General features: G+C 42.6%; 1 protein-coding gene across 1 annotated transcript in view; it reads right to left on the bottom strand.

Annotated features, from left to right (window-relative positions):
• The window catches only part of ETV6 (ETS variant transcription factor 6), a 144,556-nt gene that overhangs the window by 12,623 nt on the left and 112,135 nt on the right, over positions 1 to 19,798 (bottom strand). Inside the window, exons 4-5 of the mRNA XM_082479568.1 lie at positions 18,962 to 19,096; positions 13,704 to 14,246 (exon numbers count right to left, since the gene is read on the bottom strand). Of these exons, the coding sequence (XP_082335694.1) occupies positions 13,704 to 14,246; positions 18,962 to 19,096 (678 nt within the window). The remainder of the gene's footprint in view (positions 1 to 13,703; positions 14,247 to 18,961; positions 19,097 to 19,798) is intronic.

Genomic DNA, 19,798 nt, shown 5'->3' with positions numbered 1-19,798 from the left:
TGTCTACTGCCCACAATTACAGCACTGCTTTGGTAACGTTACAAAAAAAAAGGGAACTGTAATATTGTCATTACGAATCCCTTGTGACAGTCAAATAGACACTGTGTGAGTGGAAGCATGTGTTATAGATTCTTCGTTTCAAATACTGTTTAAGTCTATAGGCACAGTCTTCTGAATATACACCTAAAGAACACTGGCATATAAATACTTCCTAATGGCTATATGATAGTAATACATATATCTCTTAGAACTGAAATACCATCTCAGAATGATCTATAAATTAAACATTATGGATCTTAGGTTCTTAGTATTTTGACACTTGCCCAGCCGTTACAAATTACTTCTCTAGTATCATTTGGCCAAGGTAGTCTTGATGCTGCAGTAGTGAGAGGTCTTACATGTGTGCTCCCTTAGACTAAATAGTGCTGTTAACAGTATAGGCATATAAATGCTAAAGGCCTCTTTTGTTCAGAATATAACATTTCCCTGCACTGCAATATTTCCTAAAACACACACTGCATCTGAGACCCCTGTTGTTTAAGTGAGGCCCATGGCACAGAAGCAGGGCTGACCTTCATGTATCCACTACCAAAATCCTCTCTTAACCACAGAAATGTTTTGTAAGACCCACCCACAACTTGCACTGAAGATAATTATATAAAATGTGTTCAGTCTGGCTGATGACTGACTTGGAAACTAACATGGCTTCACAGCGGAAGAGATCATGCCAAAGTAACGTTGTCATACTCCCTCTGACATCAGCTGAGGCCTTACCCCTTGCTGAGTAGGTTAGCCTAAAATTTCTCCAGCATGATATCATTTGACTTAAATGGTTCTGTGATTTCTACCAGCTGAAGAGTTCTCCCAAGCTTGGGCCCCTTTATTTTACAAGGTGGTTTGAGCTTCAGCTGCATTTGTTCACCGTGAACCAAACAATTGCTGTTCACAACTGAGACCCACGAACAGAACTTCTATAGAAGTTCTCTGGTATTCTGGTTTCTGTAAGTACACCTGAAGTGTGGTTAGGATAGCTAACATGGTGATACTTATGGTATCAAAATGATGGTAAAATTCATCTGGCCATAGCTGCTGCCACAAGAAGGTCCTGATCTCCCTTTCGTGTTATCCTCCCTTCCTCTTGCTGCTTACCTTGTGCTGTCTCTGTTGTTAGATTTCTCTGTGAGCCGACTTAAATTACTTAAACAGACAAAAACAAACCCTGCAAAACACACCAGCTGGCTTTTTGCTATTTGAGAGCTGAATCTGTGTGCAGGAAGATCTAGTGAATGCTAAAACCAGCACAAAGAAGGTGGCAAGATTACACTGGCAGAGCAGGCAAGGACAGGGAGGAATGAGAGAGAGGCCCAGAAGGTCCCGTGGACCTTCAGCTTACTGTCTGTGATCATCAGGAGCGATGCATCCGAACAAAGAAGGCAGCAGGCAGAAAAGCCAGGAGGCCTGCTTGGATGAACAAGGAGCTCCTGGACATACTCAAAAGTAAAGAGGCCTATAGGGGGTGGAAACAGGGGCAGGTAGCCTGGGAGGAATACAGAGGAATTGTTCAAGCAGCCAGGGATCAGGTTAGACAAGCTAAAGCCCAGACAGAATTAAATCTGTCCAGGGACATCAAGACAAATAAAAAATCCTTCTAGAAGTATGTCAGCAAGAAAAGAAAGACTAGGGAAGATGTGGGCCCTCTCCGGAAGGAAACGGAAGACCTGGTCACTTGGGATAGAGACAAAGCCAAGGTGCTCAACAACTTTTTTGCCTCAGTCTTCACTGGCAAAGACTGCAGCCACGCTACCCATGATACAGAAGGCAAAGGCAAGGACTGGGAAAATTAAGAACTGCCCACTGTAGGTGAAGATCAAATCAAGGTGAAGATCAAGACCACCTGAGGAACCTGAAGGTGCACAAGTCCATGGGACCTGATGAGGTACATCCGTGAGTCCTGAGGGAACTGGCAGGCTAAGTTGCTAAGCCACTATCTATCATATTTGAGAACTCATGGCAGTCTGGTGAGGTTCCTGCTAACTGGAAAAGGGGAAACATAACCCCTATTTTCAAAAAGGGGAAAAAAGGAAGACCCGAGGAACTGCAGACCAGTCAGTCTCACCTCTGTGCCCAGCAAGATCATGTAGCAGATCCTCAGGGAAACACTCCTAAGGCACATGGAAAAAGAGGACATGATTGGTAGCAGCCAATACGGCTTCACCAAGGGCAAGTCATGCCTGACAAATCTGGTGGCCTTCTATGAGGGGGTTACAGCAGTAGTGGACAAGGGAAGAGCAACTGACAGCATCTACCTGGACTTGTGCCACTGTGTCTACCTGGACAGTTTGACACTGTCCCACACGATATCCTGGTCTCTAAATTGGAAAGACATGGATTCAACAGATGGACCACCCAGTGGATAAGGAACTGGCTAGACGGTCACACTCGAAGAGTTGCCATCAATGGCTCGGTGTCCAAGTGGAGACCAGTTACGAGTGGTGTTCCTCAGGGGTCAGTACTGGGACTGGTGCTGTTCAACATCTTTCTCGGTGACACGGACAGTGGGATCGAGTGCACCCTCAGCAAGTTTGCCGATGATACCAAGCTGTTTGGTGAGGTAGACATGCTGGAGGGGAAGGATGCCATCCAGAGGGACCTGGACAGACTGCAGAGGTGGGCCCATGCCAACCTCATAAAGCTCAACAAGGCCAAGTGCAAGGTCCTACGTCTGGGTTGGGGCAATCCCAAGCACAAATACAGGCTCGGCAGAGAATGGATCAAGAGCAGCCCTGAGGAGAAGAACCTGGGGGTGCTGACTGATGAGAAGCTCAACATGAGCCAGCAACGCGCGATCAGAAAGTCAACCATATACTGGGCTGCATTAGAAGAAGTGTGGCCAGCAGGTCAAGGGGGGTGATTCTGCCCTTCTGCTCTGGTGAGACCCCACCTGGAGTACTGCATCCAGCTCTGGAGCCCCCAACATAGGAAAGGCATGGACCTGTTGGAGTGGGTCCAGAGGAGGGCCACAAAGACGATCAGAGGGCTGGGAGCACCTCTCCTATGAGGACAGGCTGATAGAGTTGGGGTTGTTCAGCCTGGAGAAGACAAGGCTCTGGGGACACCTTATAGCGGCCTTCCAGTTCTTAAAGGGGGCCTACAGGAAAGCCGGAGGGGGACTTTTTACAAGGGCATGTAGTGATAGGACGAGGGGGAATGGCTTTAAACTGGAAGAGGGCAGATTTAGATCAGATATTGGGAAGAAATTTTTCACTCTGAGGATGGTGAGGCCCAAGTTGCCCAGAGAAGCTGTGGAAGCTCCATCCCTGGAGGCTGGATGGGGCTTTGAGCAACCTGGTCTAGTGGGAGGTGTCCCTGTCTATGGCAGGGGGGCTGGAACTAGATGATCTTCAAGGTCCCTTCCAACCTAAACCATTCTATGATTCTATGATCCCACTTGCTGGAGAAGGTCAGTAAGTCTCTGAGAAGACAACACTACTTTGGGGCATCTGTGTTTGTTTAAACTGTAGCCAGAACCAAGAAATCACAAAGGTTAATGGCTGTTCACTTATACGGAAAATAAAAAAGATTGGGAGACATCTCCTAAGTCCTGACTTGGTTTAGGCTTGCCATGGAGATGCACTCTAATTGCAATTTAACCACATCCTGTACTGTGCAACAGGCACAGCTTTCTGGACAAGCCAAATGGACCTTCAGGCTATCTAACTGGTACATGAAGCTCATTAGGCTGGCTGATACTGTTACTTGTTTCAGGACTGTGGTGAGAACTACTCAGCTAACTTGCTCTCATCACACAAATGGAGAGGGAAGAAAAATAAAGCTGGTGCAAAGGAGATGGAACACATACGGCTTGACCATATCAAATCAGTTCCTGTATTCTTGCTGAAAGCCTTTTCTGAGGCAAAAAAAAATATTGGCAAAACAACAGACAGCACACTGAGAAAGAAAGAAATAGCTACAGTAGGATTACTGCTGTGTTGAGACACAATCCAACCTCAGTATCTAACTCCATGACGTACTTATTTTAGCAAACACAACTACAATGAAAAAGTAACCAAGTCTCATGATTAAGGGGTTAAATGGCTCTGAGGACTGAGGGAGCATTGATCCTGAGATGGAGAAGTCCTGCTCATCCCTATATGGTAATCCGTGTCCAGGTTACTGAGGGAAAAGTTTTCTTTCCATGAATGTTGGCTGCTGTTGGAAGCAGGATGGTAAACTGGAACAGCAAAGCCAATGTTTCTATGTGGAGACACCTCTTGACAGACAACTGTTTGTTCAGCTCAATAAATTCAAGCTGGGGCTGAGGAAAGAGGTTGCCAGATCGCACAATACAACAGTTGTATGTTGCTTCTGTCTTGTACCCAAATGCCGAGTGGGAGATCAGGCAGAAGGAGAGCAGAAACCTGAGACTCATGCTGCAAACAGTTGTGCTGTGAGGTTGTAAAAGTAACACAGCAAGACGAGGCCAAGCTCTGTCTTTGGCAATAAAAACGTGTAAGGGGAAGTAGGATCCAAAAGGTTCATATCCCTCATGTTGTTGTTGCAAAGAGCCCTCAAATCACAACAAATATGTAACAAATGGGCCAGAGACGGTTTGATAGATGAAGCCTTTGCGAGCTAAAATCTGTTGTATTAAAAAATGTCTTTTTTTCCCCCTGTCCTATTCTCCTGCTCCATCCCCTTATCCCCACCAAACAGACAGGTATTTCCAGTATTAGCTTCAAGTGGCTTTTTTTTCCTGCTCCACCACAATGGTAGAAAGCACTCTTGCATTTATCTTGCTAAAGAAACCTGCCTCTGATCCTCCTGTGGCATTTCCTCACCTTTATTGGTCATGAAGGGTGATGACTAGGAAAAAGGAAAGAAATTCAGCCTCTGCCTGTTCACATGCACATCCTACAAACACCTCACAATCACTTTAACATTAGAAAACTGGCCAAACACTTCAATGATGGGAATTTAAGAATTAAGGATGAAGCTTTATCTCCTGAATTGTACTTATGAGAAGTCGGCAAAGACAGGAGTGACTTAACTACAGCAAAGGCATTCCCAACAAGAGTAATAACTTTTGACCCCACAATGTGAGAATCTCCATTATCTTCTTTCACAAGCTCAGTTCACCCTCAGGCTCAGACTTCTGTTTTAGTTTTTTTCAACAGCAGAAAATCATTGTCTGTAGGAGACTACTGCCCAAGAACCTCAGTTCTGCGCTCCATTAGAAAGCCTAGAGTGCTCTGAGAGGTGTGAGCATGGCTGAAGGACATGGCTCCTAGTGTGTTCCCAGGAAGCCTCTCCTGAAGGGACTTCATAAGCCATAAACTTTTGACTTCTGATAGGCCCCTTGCAGAAAACTGAAATGTGACCTCCCCTTCTTGGGGTTAAATCTCCACATTTAGACACAGCCAAACTCTAACTCCCTTCCCTTCGCTCAACAGAGATGGAAAACAGTAGTCTTACCAATTTAAAGGTGTGCATTTGAATTAACATAAACTGATGCAAACTTTTGTATGCCACTTCTGACTGATTAGTATTAAACCCAGACTTAAATAGGCCTGTCTCTGAAGAGAGTGAAGTGTAGTGTCAACACTACAGGTGTATTTTCCTGGTTTAACTAAGGGTTCAAAGTGATGCAAGTTTGTTTTGTAGAAGAAAACCTGAATTACCGACACAACTCTAGCCTGAATAAAGTGTGTGATATACACTGTCCCCTGTAGGGAAAATAAGGGGTATGTTTTCATTAAAAGGTGAGTTTCTTAAAAAAGTGTTTAATATACTGCTGACCCAAATAGAAGCTGAGGGTACTCTGAACGCATTTACCACATCTGTCTAGCCATGCCATGTAAGTGCTGCAGTACAGCAATGAGAAAGATGAAATCTAAACAACTGAGCTTTCCTATGGCTTAGTCAGTCCTGGCTTCTGAGTGGACCAGAACAAACCCTGACTGCTATTTCTGCTCTTGTAACTGAGCAATAGGACTGGACGTGGCTGTAAAGCAAGATACTTCACAGAAAATCTGCAACCACCTATCCATGCTATTGCCATTCAGCGATTGCTTGAGTGTCATTAGTTAAATTGGCAGGGAAGGCATACTTTCATGCTGAAATTAATTGTTAATACCATGTTAAGATGACTCTCAAGGTTATAATGAAAACTTCTCCTATGAGTATGAACTCTATGAGCTTGATTCTCATACATATTTCAGTCTCTTTATAGTAGTCTGGCTTTCCACAAGGGGCTTGAAATAGATGTGCCATATACTGCAAATGTAAAAGTGTACATGACTGCAAAGGCAAGTGATTAAACAAGGCCAGTGATGTTACCATGGTCATATCCAAATGGGAGTGACAGGCCATGCCTACACCAAGATTCCCAGGTTCTTTCAAGGCTCCAATCTGTATGAGCTGCTGCCTGGAAAGCAGGCACTGAGCCCCCATCACTTACAACTTAGTATGCTAAAGTGAACCACTGTTTTGGTTTTCTGTAGTTTGTCAGGCTGTAACTTATAACTATTCAGCTGCTGATATGGTCTTGTCACAGTTGCCCTCAAAGTCTGTGCTTCGCAAAGCCCACCAGTCAGTACTATAAGCTGCCAAACCCTGCTGGGATCATGCCTCATGAGAGAGGTGAAGATAGCCTTGGCAGTCTCAGGCATGTATACAGATAGGCTCCTATGGCATTAGCAATGATAGCTGCCATCTTAAAAAATTAGAATGCTTCTAAGGAAGCACACAATAAAACTAAGACTCTACAGCTTGGTTTGTCAGCAGTCATCCTCTACAAAGAAGGACAGACCAGTAATTTTCAGTTTAGATAAGACTTCACCACAGCAAAGCTCATGATGCAACTTTGAAAGGGGGGATAGCAATGAATGAAACAGCAATGCACATCACTAGATGGACAGTAAGGCTGGCATACATAGAGAACCTAACCTGGTGTGAACTTTTCCTAATATGAAGTGCCACAGCAGGACTGTGTGGACATGTCTGTCCACATAAGTGACTCTCTTCTAGAAGAAGGTTTCTACCTGCAAAGCAGTATTGTCATTCTGGAATGGTCACCTGCCAACCACCAAATGACTATATGAGGAAATTAGGTTCAAGCCTTTACTGCTAACACCTGTTGAGCTCATTGCCTTACACACATAGACAATTCATACCCAACCCAAAAAAAGACCAGAAAGACAGATTTGGGTTCAAGAATCCAGGTTATTGTCCCAGTAGTAGATGGGCACAGTTGGGCAGGCTTTGCTTTTGCTTAGAGGATGACTGCAACATGAACACAGAAGTGGCTGTATCACAGAAACATTATGACTAGCTTTAAATGCTGCAACAGACAAAAGCAGCAGCAGATAGCTCAGGTGCAAGTTATGTAGCTGGCCTCTTGAGTTTATGGCTAGCTCAGGTTGCTGTCACAATGAGATGTTTAAGCAAAGAACAAAAACAGACTGACCAGTAGTGCAGGGTGTTGGTTGTTCCAATTTTGAATTGGATAATACATTTTTTAAACAAATTGGAACATGTAAATGTGAGGCATTATAGCATACCAAAAGGTGTTACTAGTAACAAAAATCTGGAAGTAAATTCAACCTACAGTTTTGAGTGGGGGACTGGTCAGATAGTATCTACTGATACACTGTAATACGTAATTTTATTCTGCTATGCTGTATAGCTCTCTCTTTCCAACCCTGCTTCTGATCAGTGTTGGAACTCTTGAAAACACCTTTCACCTTTGTGTGTGCCTCCTTTCGTTATAGTTACCTTGTCTGTTTGGATAGTAAACTCTTTGGGGCAGGAACTGTAGCACAATAGAGCCTATAGATACTACTGTATTGCAAACACTAAAAATCAAATGGAAGAAGCAGCTGCATCCCTTATGTGAGGACTTACATTATTAGCTGCTGCAAAACTTCTAACTCCTAAGTTATGCTTAGTTGTTGTGGTTTACCCCCTTTACAGGCATAACTCTTTGCCTCCTTTCCCACTCTCCCTCCCTATCACACAGCATATGCCATTGCATAGTAACTGTGCCTGTGCAGCTATTTTGTACAGAAAGGAAAATAAACTAATGTGGTGTAACTGCACTTGCACACAGGATTTTGCTGGTATATCAGTTAAAAAAAGAAAAAGATCATCCTACAACTTGCCACAGTCGTAAATGTCACATCGACACATTTGGAGCAAATGCGGGCAATGTGGGCACTGGGGCTCTGGTCCTAGTAGACAAGTTGAAGAAGACACACTGATGACCAAGGTACTGTGTTTTGAAGTGTGGCGACTTGTGATGTTTAAGCTCTAAATGTTTAGTTTCATGAATCTAATAGCTCAATCAACTGAGTTTGTTTTCCTTATCCTCCTTTAAAAGAAGGTTTCCAGCTCAGCTCCAAAGGAAAAAATTAACTAACAGTTGATTAGCAGTTTTTTTAAGCACTGCTTGTGAAAGATTCACTCAACTAATTCCTCCTGTATTTTCCCCTCCCACGCAAATTTATGAGAAGTGATTAAGTTTTTCAAACAAAAGAGGAGAGGAATCCCTGGCTCTGTTCCCCTTCAACCTCTCTCCCCACACAAAACAACCAAACTACTATCCTTACAGAGCTTTGGGGTGGAAGACCTCCCCATGCTCAGAGCTAGCAAATAGCCTACATCCATGGTAAGCACTGTTTTGTATATTTTAGTAGAATGTGAGTCATTCATAGCTGATGTGCTCTTAATAGGGGATTGCATTTTCAGTTTCAGCAGTCAGACTGTTTCTGTTGAGAAGTCATTTACATGCATCTTGCTACAAATCTGCAGGGTTCATGCTACGCCCCTGTACCTCTCTGGATGTGTGGCACACAGAGGGGCTGAGGCAGGGACAGGAAGTCAGAAGCACAGCTGGAGGTAGACCTCTTTCATGACTTTGGCAGGGTAAGAATCTTGCCTGTCCTCATTCCAACAGCAGTTAATAGTTTTATGGGCCAAAGCAATACAGTGGTAGACAACGTGCCTCTGAACAGTTTAAACATTACCTGGCTTTTCCTCAGACTCCTGAAGGGGAAGAAACAAATCTGGCATCTCATAAAGTCAAATACAGCCCAGTTGCTAAGGTAACCCAGCTGATAAGAACGGTATACTAATAAACAACAACAGGCTCAAGACTCACCTGCCTTTAGACTTCTTCCCCTACCAAATGCAGAGCAGAATCAAAAGCAATGGGCAGGGTGGGGCTCTGCAGAGGAACAGCAATACTCATCCTTCCAAGCTGCTTGTACAAACGGGATAGGTCTGCCTCAGACATGCACAGAGTGAACCTGGAGCTTAATGGGTTTTATTGGGTCCCAATTCCAACAGGACAGGAAGCCCTTGGGGGTGTCCAGCTGCACCTACCACTGCTCTCTGGCACCTGACGTTCACACCCGTGCAGTTGTTTGGTTAGTATCTGTACTGAGCAGTGCTCGAGTAAAGAGTTATCTGTATCCCAAAGTTTCATAGCCAGCATTTGCCAATGATTAGTTAACAAGCCTTTCAGTCCCAGACAACTAGTACAGAAAAAGACACTTGGAGCTGGAAATCTCAGGAACCTGCTCAGCAATATATTTCCCCTCACAGGAAACATCCAGTATTATATTAGCAAGTTTTAAGTGACTGAATCAAAAGTGAGGTGAATTTGGATGTTTCTAAGCCAACCTCTATGTGATAAAAGTTAGGATGAAATCAAGCCTGTTGTAGTTGGATAATCCCATAACTGTCTCTTGCAGGAATTTCTGTGTCTTTAGGCAACCAACAGGTTTCTGGTGAGATCCCCTTTTCCTTCATGCTAAGAAGTTGAGCTGGACCTGGATACCTGAAAAAAGGACATTTTTGACTCCTAAATAAAGTTCTGTGGTGAAAACCTGCCCTGATTGTTAATGGTGAATCTCCCAAGGAAAGCCATGGGGGTAGAACTTCAGGATGGCTGCAAGGAGGGTTTCTGGGGGCTCTGGTTCCACTAAGGCTGCAAGTGCATGCCTCAGCCATGACGCGCTACGAACACCTGCCAGTGCAATAACCCCTGCCTCTCCTTGTATCTTGGGGAAGTACCTTTTATGAGATATCAAAGTCCTAAAATGTTTGATAACAAAACCCTCCCAGTCAGAGGTGTATGGGGATTGGAATTTCCATTCCACAGAATGGCTAATTTCAGATGCCTCTCGATTGAAACTGCAACTGCATTAAAAAAAAAAAAAAAGAAAAAAAAAGTATATTCTGTTTCCCCACAGAGGGAAATTCTTGGAGACTATTTGGGGGGAACCAAGAAGACAGACTATTAAAAAAATTCATAGGTAAGCCAGATAGTCTGCCTGCTTGCTAGAGTTAGGAGCTGACTACCAACAAACACTGTTGCTGCTTTGAATTAGAAATTCCAGTGGTGAAAATTGTCCATTACACCGGTCTGCTAAAGTTCCCTTCTGAGGTATTTTTAATACTTTTAAGTGCTGTTGTAGCTAGATGACTATTGACGCCTGAGTTACATTAGCTTAACCCTTGCCTGGTGTATTTACAAGGGATGCAAATCTGCCTTTGGATCATCCCAACACAATGACCTCTAGTTCTGATGAAGTTACGGAAAAGACTTGTGCATATTGTGTTGAGAAGACAGCTAAACATAATTTTTAAAATCAACTCTAGCCATTGATGAATAATATATGGGACCTTAATGAGTAACATAAAGATACTTTATGCCTCTTGCTTTGCTAGGAAAGTGTAAAATGGCCTTAGAGAAAAAGAGAATAAGACCTTCAACTTGAAATTCTTTGCTGGAAAAGGGAAAGTGCTTTACCAGTAAAATTAATATTTTGAGAAGTGATATTACATAAAAAGGTAGGGAAGATTAGTCAGACGGTGAGTAGAAGTTATTTTTTTGTCTGACAGGAAGTCCAGAGCTCTATTGATCGACCTCCTGAAAACAGAGTATTTGTGGATAACAGCAAGCAAAAACATTGTTTTGTTCCTCAGCACCAAGTAATTGCATGCTGCATTTAAAAACAGATTATATCTACAAGTAAACAGGTTTATGAGGCTGTGAGGTGTCTTACATCCAGGAAGAATTCCTTTTACAATTTAAAATATCTGAGCTGGGAATAGAACATGTTTTGGAGCTCAGCCCAGTGTTTTAGTCAGCAGCCCATGAGGCTTCCCTGGTAGCTGCTCCTCATTGCTATCTCCCCTGAAAATCACCTGCACGCAAATGGTTAAGCCAGTAGAAAGTCAAGGATCTCTTCTCACCAGCATAAACAGATAAGCACTTCGCTCTGACACTGGACTATTGGTAAATTTTTTCATTACCCAACCCATCAGTCTTCCTCATCCAGAAAATGGAAATTATGCCAGTGATTTTTAAAAAGCTCTTGTCAACAATACATCGTAGTGATGTATATTTGCAGTTTAAGAGCCAAGAGTTATAATTTTCATGGTGGGTCTCAATTTGCAGTGGCAAGCCATGGTTGGTCAAAAGTCTTCATGTTAACTATAGCAGTGTCAGTGAAGATAAGAACACTCAGGTGGAAAATAGATTTATGCTGACTTAAAAAAGAAACTCTCTCAAACTGAAATCACTTAATGGCAAGAGCTCTAAATTGAAGATTGTGACACAGGAGGAAGCAGGTAGAAAGGTGTGTCCTTTCTTTCTAGGGGGCCTAAGTAGGCTGCCATTGAATTCAATAGCACCAATGAAGCTGACTTCAGGTATGAAACATGGGCTGTCTACATTTTTGGTAGTAAGCTGGGTTTTGTCACCTTTAAATTGGCTGTGAGCTATTTATAGGGGCCAACTATAGTTGGAGCCATTACAACCCAACCAGAATAGCACTATCTTGTGCTGGTACAGCAAGTGAGGCTTGTTGGTATTTACAATTAAAGGACATGGGGTACTGATGGAAGTACCCTGGTAAAGTTATCAGTAGAAATCTAAGATGCTAAGAACTGCCACCTACGTAATCCCCCAACCCTTGGCCATAAAGCACTGCCCTCGTCTGAACTGAATGCTTGAGTACACCTCAAGTCTTTTAGGCATGAAATACTTCACCAGCTCCTTAGACATGCCACCCATGCTGGTGGGTCTAAGCAAAGCCACGAGACTGCAAGTGAAAGCAGCTAAGCATGCAAATATAGCCTGTGTATAACATTTTAAACTGCTTCATGGATTTGCCAAGCAACTGTGTTAGGCCCAAATATCCATAGGCTTAGGCTCTGTTGCCCTGCAAAGAACATAGGGATGGGAAGGATGTGGGAGTACTAGTTACAGGACTGGCATCGCTGGACCCAGTGCACAACATGCAGAAACCAAAGAATCCCAATTTCGTAAGAAAACTCTTGGGTTTAAATTAAAAAAATTACACCACCACCTGCTCCCCATATTTTTTCTTATATTATTTTCAGTCTAGGCTTCTTTTTGAGAGAATGTTTCCTTCTGAAAAATAAAAATTAACAACCCCCCTGATCTTCCAATAGTAATTTATGTAAAGGAAATCTCCAGTGATGCAACCAGTAGGATATCTTCTCTGCCATAACATTAAATATATTTCTTAACTTGCTGAGAATAGTGTGGGTAATAAAAATCAAAAGGAGAGAGACAAACGTCAGCCAGGCAAAAATGTCAGAAGATTAATTTCTGTAACCCATCTCTCTACTATGTAAAAGGATCATGGCCCTTGTTGTGCTTGATGTTTGACTAGATGGTGAGATATGTACCTCTTGAATTGAATTTAAAGTGGTAAGTCTTAAGAAAAAAGCAAATCTTCCTCATTAAAGCTGAGGCAGCACCACATCTGTAAAAAATTTAAGGCATGCAAGGACAAAAAAGAATAAGGTGGTTTAAAATCTACCTCTGTGGACATGTGTAATACCCCACAGCAGCTGGGTATGACATTAGCTTGCTGCTGACATAAATGCATGGAATGTTTTTGGGTGTGGTGTGTATTTACCTCTCTCAAAAGAAATTGGCTACTGGGGCATTCAGCATATTTCTGAAGTGGTTGGATTCCCCTTTCCCCTCTCCCTATCTATTTACAGTTCCCTTTCAAGTACAAAAAACATTTTCTGTAACCTCAGCTTCCTGATTCAGCTGTTGTGATGTCAGTTATTTACGATAACAAAAGTGAGACAAAGCCTGTGGTTTGCGTGGGACAAAGGCAGCCTTGTTTCTGTAAAAAGGGACAATCCTAGTGTGAGAAGCACAGGAAAGCCTATGAAGTAGGACTCTAAGGTGATATTTCATTAGTCCTGCCATCTCCATAATAGCGAGCTTGACACTGCATCTCAAAGGTCACTGACAGAAGGTTTTTTCCCTTCCATAGGATTGGACACCACAGTGAATACAACTGTTGGAAAATTACCATTTTGCAGGACAACGCTTTGGAGATAGGTATCTTGGGAAATAAGTGGATTGCTAGTGGGTAGAGAGGCAGTGAATGTCAGGACATGAATGTTTCAATACCAATTACGCATTCTGTGGTCGCAAACAAGTCACTCTGCACGTTTGCTTACCTGCCATGAAACTGTTTTAATCATATTTAACTGTCTAAACCACAGATGTGGTGAAACTTGCAGAATGCCAGTAAACTCTTGAGGTCACAGAGTCGCAAAAGGAAATGAGAAGCTCTTAATACACAGGATAGTTAGTTATGAATGAAGAGCGTCAACTTTGATGTAGCTTAGAGAATGTCACTTACCTGCTATTCTTCCAACTGGCATTGCATGGTCCTCAGGAGGGGATACAGACACCATGATGTGGTTCATATAAGCTAACTCTTCTCGGTGGGACAAGTTGATTGGCTTTACCTCCCTGTGCAGCCCATCCTCGGACAACCTTGGTGGTTTGAAATCGGAGTGCCTGGGGTTCAGTATCAAAGGATGCATGATAGGGCTAGGCATCAGCTGGATGACTCTGGTGTTCTCCTGGCGAGGGCTGGAGGGCTTCTGGAGCACCTCAGAAGGAGGTGGGCAGTGGTTATTTTCTATCGGGGACACTGAGAGAGGATAGGGCTCCTGGTGGTTGTTCTCTTGCTGATGCCTTGTCCCCGGCACCCTGTCGGCTGGGGAGAGGCGACGGATAGTGTTGTCCATAGGGGACTTCAGTGGCCGCTGATCGGGATCTGGTGATGGACGGTGGTTGTTGGTGATGGGTGATCTAGAACGATGCAACAGTTCAATGGTTGGGGGATTGTGGTGGACTGTTTCTGTGGATGGTCTTGAAGGTCTCTGGACAAAGCTATCTGTGGAGAAAAAAACAAAAACAGATTGTCCATATTGTGATCAAGGTGTAGGATCTAACTGCCAAACTGCTAGCTGAGCTTACTGAGTATTGCTATCAGCTTGGAAACGTTTTTCTTTGTGTGACCTACAGATGCCCAGAAAAATGCCATATAAATGCAGATAGTTATTTATATACAGAATGAAATCATTACCACGAAAACAATCTCCTTCCACCACCATGTAAAGGTAATTACTGGGGTAACGTGTTAAGAGAAATCCAATTTTGAGAAGCTGACTGGAACACACATGAAGAAAGTAAGATCTGAGTCAGCTGTACTAACCGTGTTTCTGTGCAAATGCTTTGAAACTTATCTCCTGACATTCGTGTCTCTACATGTGGTTCCTGTTATTGTACCATGATGAGCACTGTAAGGTAGAGGACAGGGATAAAAAGGGAAAATGTCTCCAGGAAAATATTGGGTAGTAAGTTTTAGATGGTAGAGGCTTGGGTCAAGGTAGAGAATATTTTAGTCTGAAATACAGACTGAGTTATCTAAAAAAACCCACTGGTAGGAAGCTCATTGTGAAACACTAGCTAAATTCCATTCCTGCCTTGATTTTAAGTGCATGTAACATCTTCATAAGCATATTTTCATCTTATTTTATTTAGTCTCTGCTGCCTACTGATGGGTTGTCCCATATAAGCACTTATGTTTCTTCAGCAGGACAACTTCTAGCATCACTTTTGCATGATCATACTTCCCCAGCTGTGATTCTTAACACTAGGGGGTAGATAAATCATGGCTCTAGGTCGATGTCTTCACGTACTAACAATCCCCTCACAAAATGAAATGCTTGACATAAACAGTGCAAACCTTCAGCTTAGCTAAGGCCATCAATTTTGACTAGGGAAATTACTGACAAAGAGGAAAATACCACCAGAGCACAGTGATTAACAGTTTTCTATCTGAAAAACAAAGATCAAATTTCAGTGCTGTTTGTTGGAAGCCTTGGATGTTAAGAGAAGGAAACTGCTGGGTACATGTCAACAACTGAAACAAGTAGCTGCCTATTTGTGGCTGCCTGTTTGTTCACTCCATTTGCTCTGATCCTCTTTAATGATCCTCTTGCTGTCTTGTCAAGGTAGCGATACTTGTTGAAGACCCTGCCGAGGTGAAGACCCAAGGGCTCAAGCTGCCCTGGAACCCAGGCAGGCATCAGGAGAGTGATCAACACTTACTCAGGGAAAGGCCTGAACAGGAAAAGCTCTAGTCCTGAGGAAATGTAGTGCCAGGCAGTGACATAGTACCAACCTTTTTGCCTACTCAATGGGCTGTTCATCTATACAAGGCTGCTACAGTCTACAGGAAAACCTTAAATTTTAGGCAGAAACTACATGCCTCCAGAACACTTATTTCACACACTTTTGGTCCCAGACAAGAAAAATGCATCCATAGAGCTATTTAAGGTACTCACAACAAAACAGCTGGAGGACATGAAACTCCAGAGCTATATATTGTTCTTGTAACGTGGCCAGCTACTGTGGGATAGACCAAATGATGTGAAGATCAAAGAGGAATTAATTTACAACTGTAGTACCTCTGTGGCTGACTTTTCTTAAAGTCTCATTTCTTTGCCACAATAGAAAAACAACCCCCCAAGTTTACTCAGTGTCCTATCTTCCACAGACCATCCACCCCAATCACTGTACATTCACATGCACTGTGCTCATTCTTGGCCTGTAAATATAGGCCAGAATATTGTATTGTTTGTCCTACTTATTTAAAGTGCCTTGGCTGTACGGAGCAGCTATCTTGAAAGCAGAAAGGAATGCCTTGCTGTGCTCTCCACCAAACTCTCTGCAAACATTAGTTGGCTCTGACAAGCTCCAAACAGAAGCAGACCTATCTGTCTGCTCCCAAACCATGGTGATCCTGAGCCAGGACAGGGTGGAGAGAAAGTAGGGAAAAAGCAGCAAGAGGAAAAACCACAGATGCATACACACTAGTGTTTACTTTCCTCCAAGATCTTTCTCTTTAAATCCTTAACTAAAGTATCCCCTCATGGCTGAAGTTGCTGTCTACCATAAACCAATTCAAAATCAGCTCCAAGCAGTTCCACTGCCATGAATGACCCTGAACAGAATAAAATCATCATCACATTCATTCCTTGGCACATCTGATGACTGTAAGTTGAGCACATATGGTATATGATTTCCTGTGGGAGTATATTCACTCATCAGTCTGGCTCTTCATTCTGAGTGACCAACACTCTTTTCTTGAAGGGAAAGCTGTGAAAGGGAATTCAGCTCCCAGGAAAATTGCTGACCTATCTGATCCATACAGGGATGGGTGGGGCTGCACTCACTCTGGGAGTGAGCAATTGCTGGCATGACAATACCAAAGATTGGCACTCTGCTTACCCATAAAAGAAGTGCAGGGAACAACAGTGTAAGCTTCCTGTATGGCACCCCATCAAATGACTCAGTGCTGAGTCAGAAGGACCACTGGAGATATAGGTAATTCACTCTCCATTGCTCATCCCTCTACAAGGATGGAGACCGATGCCTACAGGGCAGTTCCAAGCCAATGCCAATGCATCTTGCAGATAACCTGAACTGTTGTCAACTGATTTCAAACAGTCAAACCCAGTTTGCTTAAGCTAGTAAAAAGCCACTAGATGTAAATGTTGGTCTCATCTGATTCTGGATTAACTAACTTAAAATGAACACATTTAGAAGCAGTATCATAAGTATATAATCTATTAGGAAATGGGCAAAAGAGCCAGTAGAAGAAAATGCAAAAAGATCACTGGAGTAAGAAGGGATTCTAAAAAAGATCCATCACCTATGAAGTTCAACCATTCAAAATTGTGCCAAAGTAACACTTGACCCCTCTGTTACAGTTTGTGAGTTAGGCAGGGTTAAGTTCTGCTTCTCACATTCATTCTCCTTTTTTTACTAAGTTGCATTCTGCTGAGGGAAAATAGTAAACTTAATTCTGCTAGTTTCTCCCAAGTGATTCTGTGAAACAGGAAGAAGGAATGTCAAAATACATAAATAAATTCACCTGCCTTTAAATTCTTGGCATAGAGATTTTCTGATTGCTCAGAATTTTGTGGCAGGCAACGTGTAGTTTCTTTTACTTCTTTTGAAGTTCTTCTCCCAGCAAAAAAAGAACTAATTTTTGTCATTTTGAAGGTACTATCAGCGGCCAGTGAGGAAGAAATCAAGTTGTTTCTTAATCATCCTGTGCTCTGACAGAAGTTGGACTACTTTGCAAAGGATTTACATTTTAAGTGATGCACGTGAAAGACCAACTCAACATCCCTGTGAAAACCTCGCTAGAGTAAAAGTTGCTCTATATCTTTAATACAGGGGTGTCTGAGAGAGCAGCTAGTATTTATGTTTGAAATTTAGAAAGGGAACATTTATGGGTGAATGCCAAGCTTCAGGAAAAAGTTCAGATTTTTATAATGGTCTCTGGAACGTGCCTATCTTAATACACTATGTAACTGTCTCTTGCACAACTCTGCCAATTCAACCTCATCCTGACCTGTAGCACACTCTTCTAATCTGAAATATTTACACAGCTGTGAGGAAACACTTTGGAGTATCCTTATCCCACCTGCTGCTGTCTTGCTCTTGGCTTAGTCTCAGAATTTTCCTGGTGCCATTTCATTCTGGCTTGCTCAGGCTGGCCATGGGCAACTTGAACAGGTCTGACAGTACCCCTGAATCTTCTCTTGCAATCCCATGTCGAATCTTGAAATAATTTTTGCATCTTAGTTAGCAGAGACTAGGGTGATATCCTAACTCACTTCTGTTCTCTTCTGCTCTCTACTTAAAAAAGGAATAACGCTACTTTTTACTTGATTTTTAATTAAAATGTGAATTCTGCCTGATGCTTTCACAGAAAAGACCTTTTAAAAGGTTTAGGCTTTATATTTTTCTGTTATTTGAGAAAACCAAGAAGTACTTTAGCATATACGTTTTTAAAGAAAATAAATCCTCAATTTTCCATTGAAGGAAGCATACTTACATTTTGATCTGTACTAATAATGAGTAAAATAACCCCAAATCTGCAATTCCACGAATGTATCTATTCTTTCTTCACTACCTCTGACAACCATGCTACATGTGGACAGTACTCGAAGGGTAACTAATAACCTAAGCACTAATTCTGATAGTAAAAATGAGAGAAAACCTGCAGAAAAAAACTTCTCTCAACATGAATTGCTCAATCAATCAGCTCAAAAGCTGAGCAACAAGATGGGCTCAGTGCTAGGAACTCTGGCATGATACGATGACAGATTGTCAGTTGAAGTGACTTTGAGTTAGATGTTCCTCTCCAAGGATGCCTTCTCCCTTGCCCTGCAAACAACAGCATCTAGTTGCATCTCCAGGATACTAAAAGTCCATGAAGCATCTTTGTGTACCAAATTGGGAGTGAGGAAAAATTAATCAATGGGGTCAATAAAACTTTCTGGCATTTTTTTAATCTGCATCTGACATAGCTTTTAAGCAGGCTTTGGAAACAGGACAAAGTAATAGAAGATAAATGGATAATGGACCGTTGACTCCCCAGACCAGTTGATTGTTCTAAAGGTATGGAGATAGAGGGAGGAGAGTAGCTTTATTTAAGTAACTTTGGAGCAAGAAAATGACATAATTCCTCACAGTCTTACCCTACTTGCCTCTATAATAGCAGCTCCCATAAGAATGAGATAGAGTTACCTTCCTCATGATTCTGGTGTAGTATGACCTCTGGCTGAGCATGGATAGAGTTCCCAGGGTGGAAGAAAGGTGTGAAGAGCATACGAGCTTTCCTTTGCTTCAGGATATGCTGAAGGAGTTCATACAAAACATCACCTGAAAGACAAACAGCAGGAGAAAGGAAATGAACACCTACATACTGCTGAGAAGACTCATTTAGCCATCTGATGCATGAATTCATGGCTCCTGGGTGCTATTTTCAGACCCCAAAATGCTTGCAGTAAAATCCTACATTTCACTGCTTTGCAACGTTCTTCCCTGAAAGGAAAAAAAGAAAAAGAAAAGCTGCGCATCACGCTTCTGTGTGTGACTGTGGAAAAATGGGAGAATGACAAGACATAGCTTTTATTACCCCAGTACAGAGCTTTTTTCAGGCTACATGACTGCCCATGCAAGAGCTCCAACCCTTTACAAGCAGTAGTTCAGGGTCCTACCTTCATTCATCACAGCCTCAGTTTTTTAGATAGACAACTTAGGACACAGAATTCTTACATGTAGAGCCCATGATTTATGCAGTGAGTTGCTAGGAGCAATGATGGTGCTATTCTTTAATTACTGAACTATTTAGGCTTTATGGGGGGAGGAGATAGAAGCTGTAAAGCCTGTCCGTGCAACACTGGTGCCTCAAGGCCAGGGGCAGTGTGCTACTAAGATACATCATTCTAGGAAATCCACAGGAGGAAGAACTCTCACTTTGGGATGGACTCAAAGACTTGAAAAGAATTGAGAGATTTAACTATCCTGAATACCTTTGCTGTGGTGACAACCCCTGGAGACAATCGAGTGCTTAGAACTTTT

This window comes from Vanellus vanellus (assembly GCF_965231255.1).
Source record: "Vanellus vanellus genome assembly, chromosome: 1".
Classification (NCBI taxonomy): domain Eukaryota; kingdom Metazoa; phylum Chordata; class Aves; order Charadriiformes; family Charadriidae; genus Vanellus; species Vanellus vanellus.
Note: the sequence above shows the minus strand (reverse complement) of the source record. Positions and strands in the feature narration are given on the sequence as shown.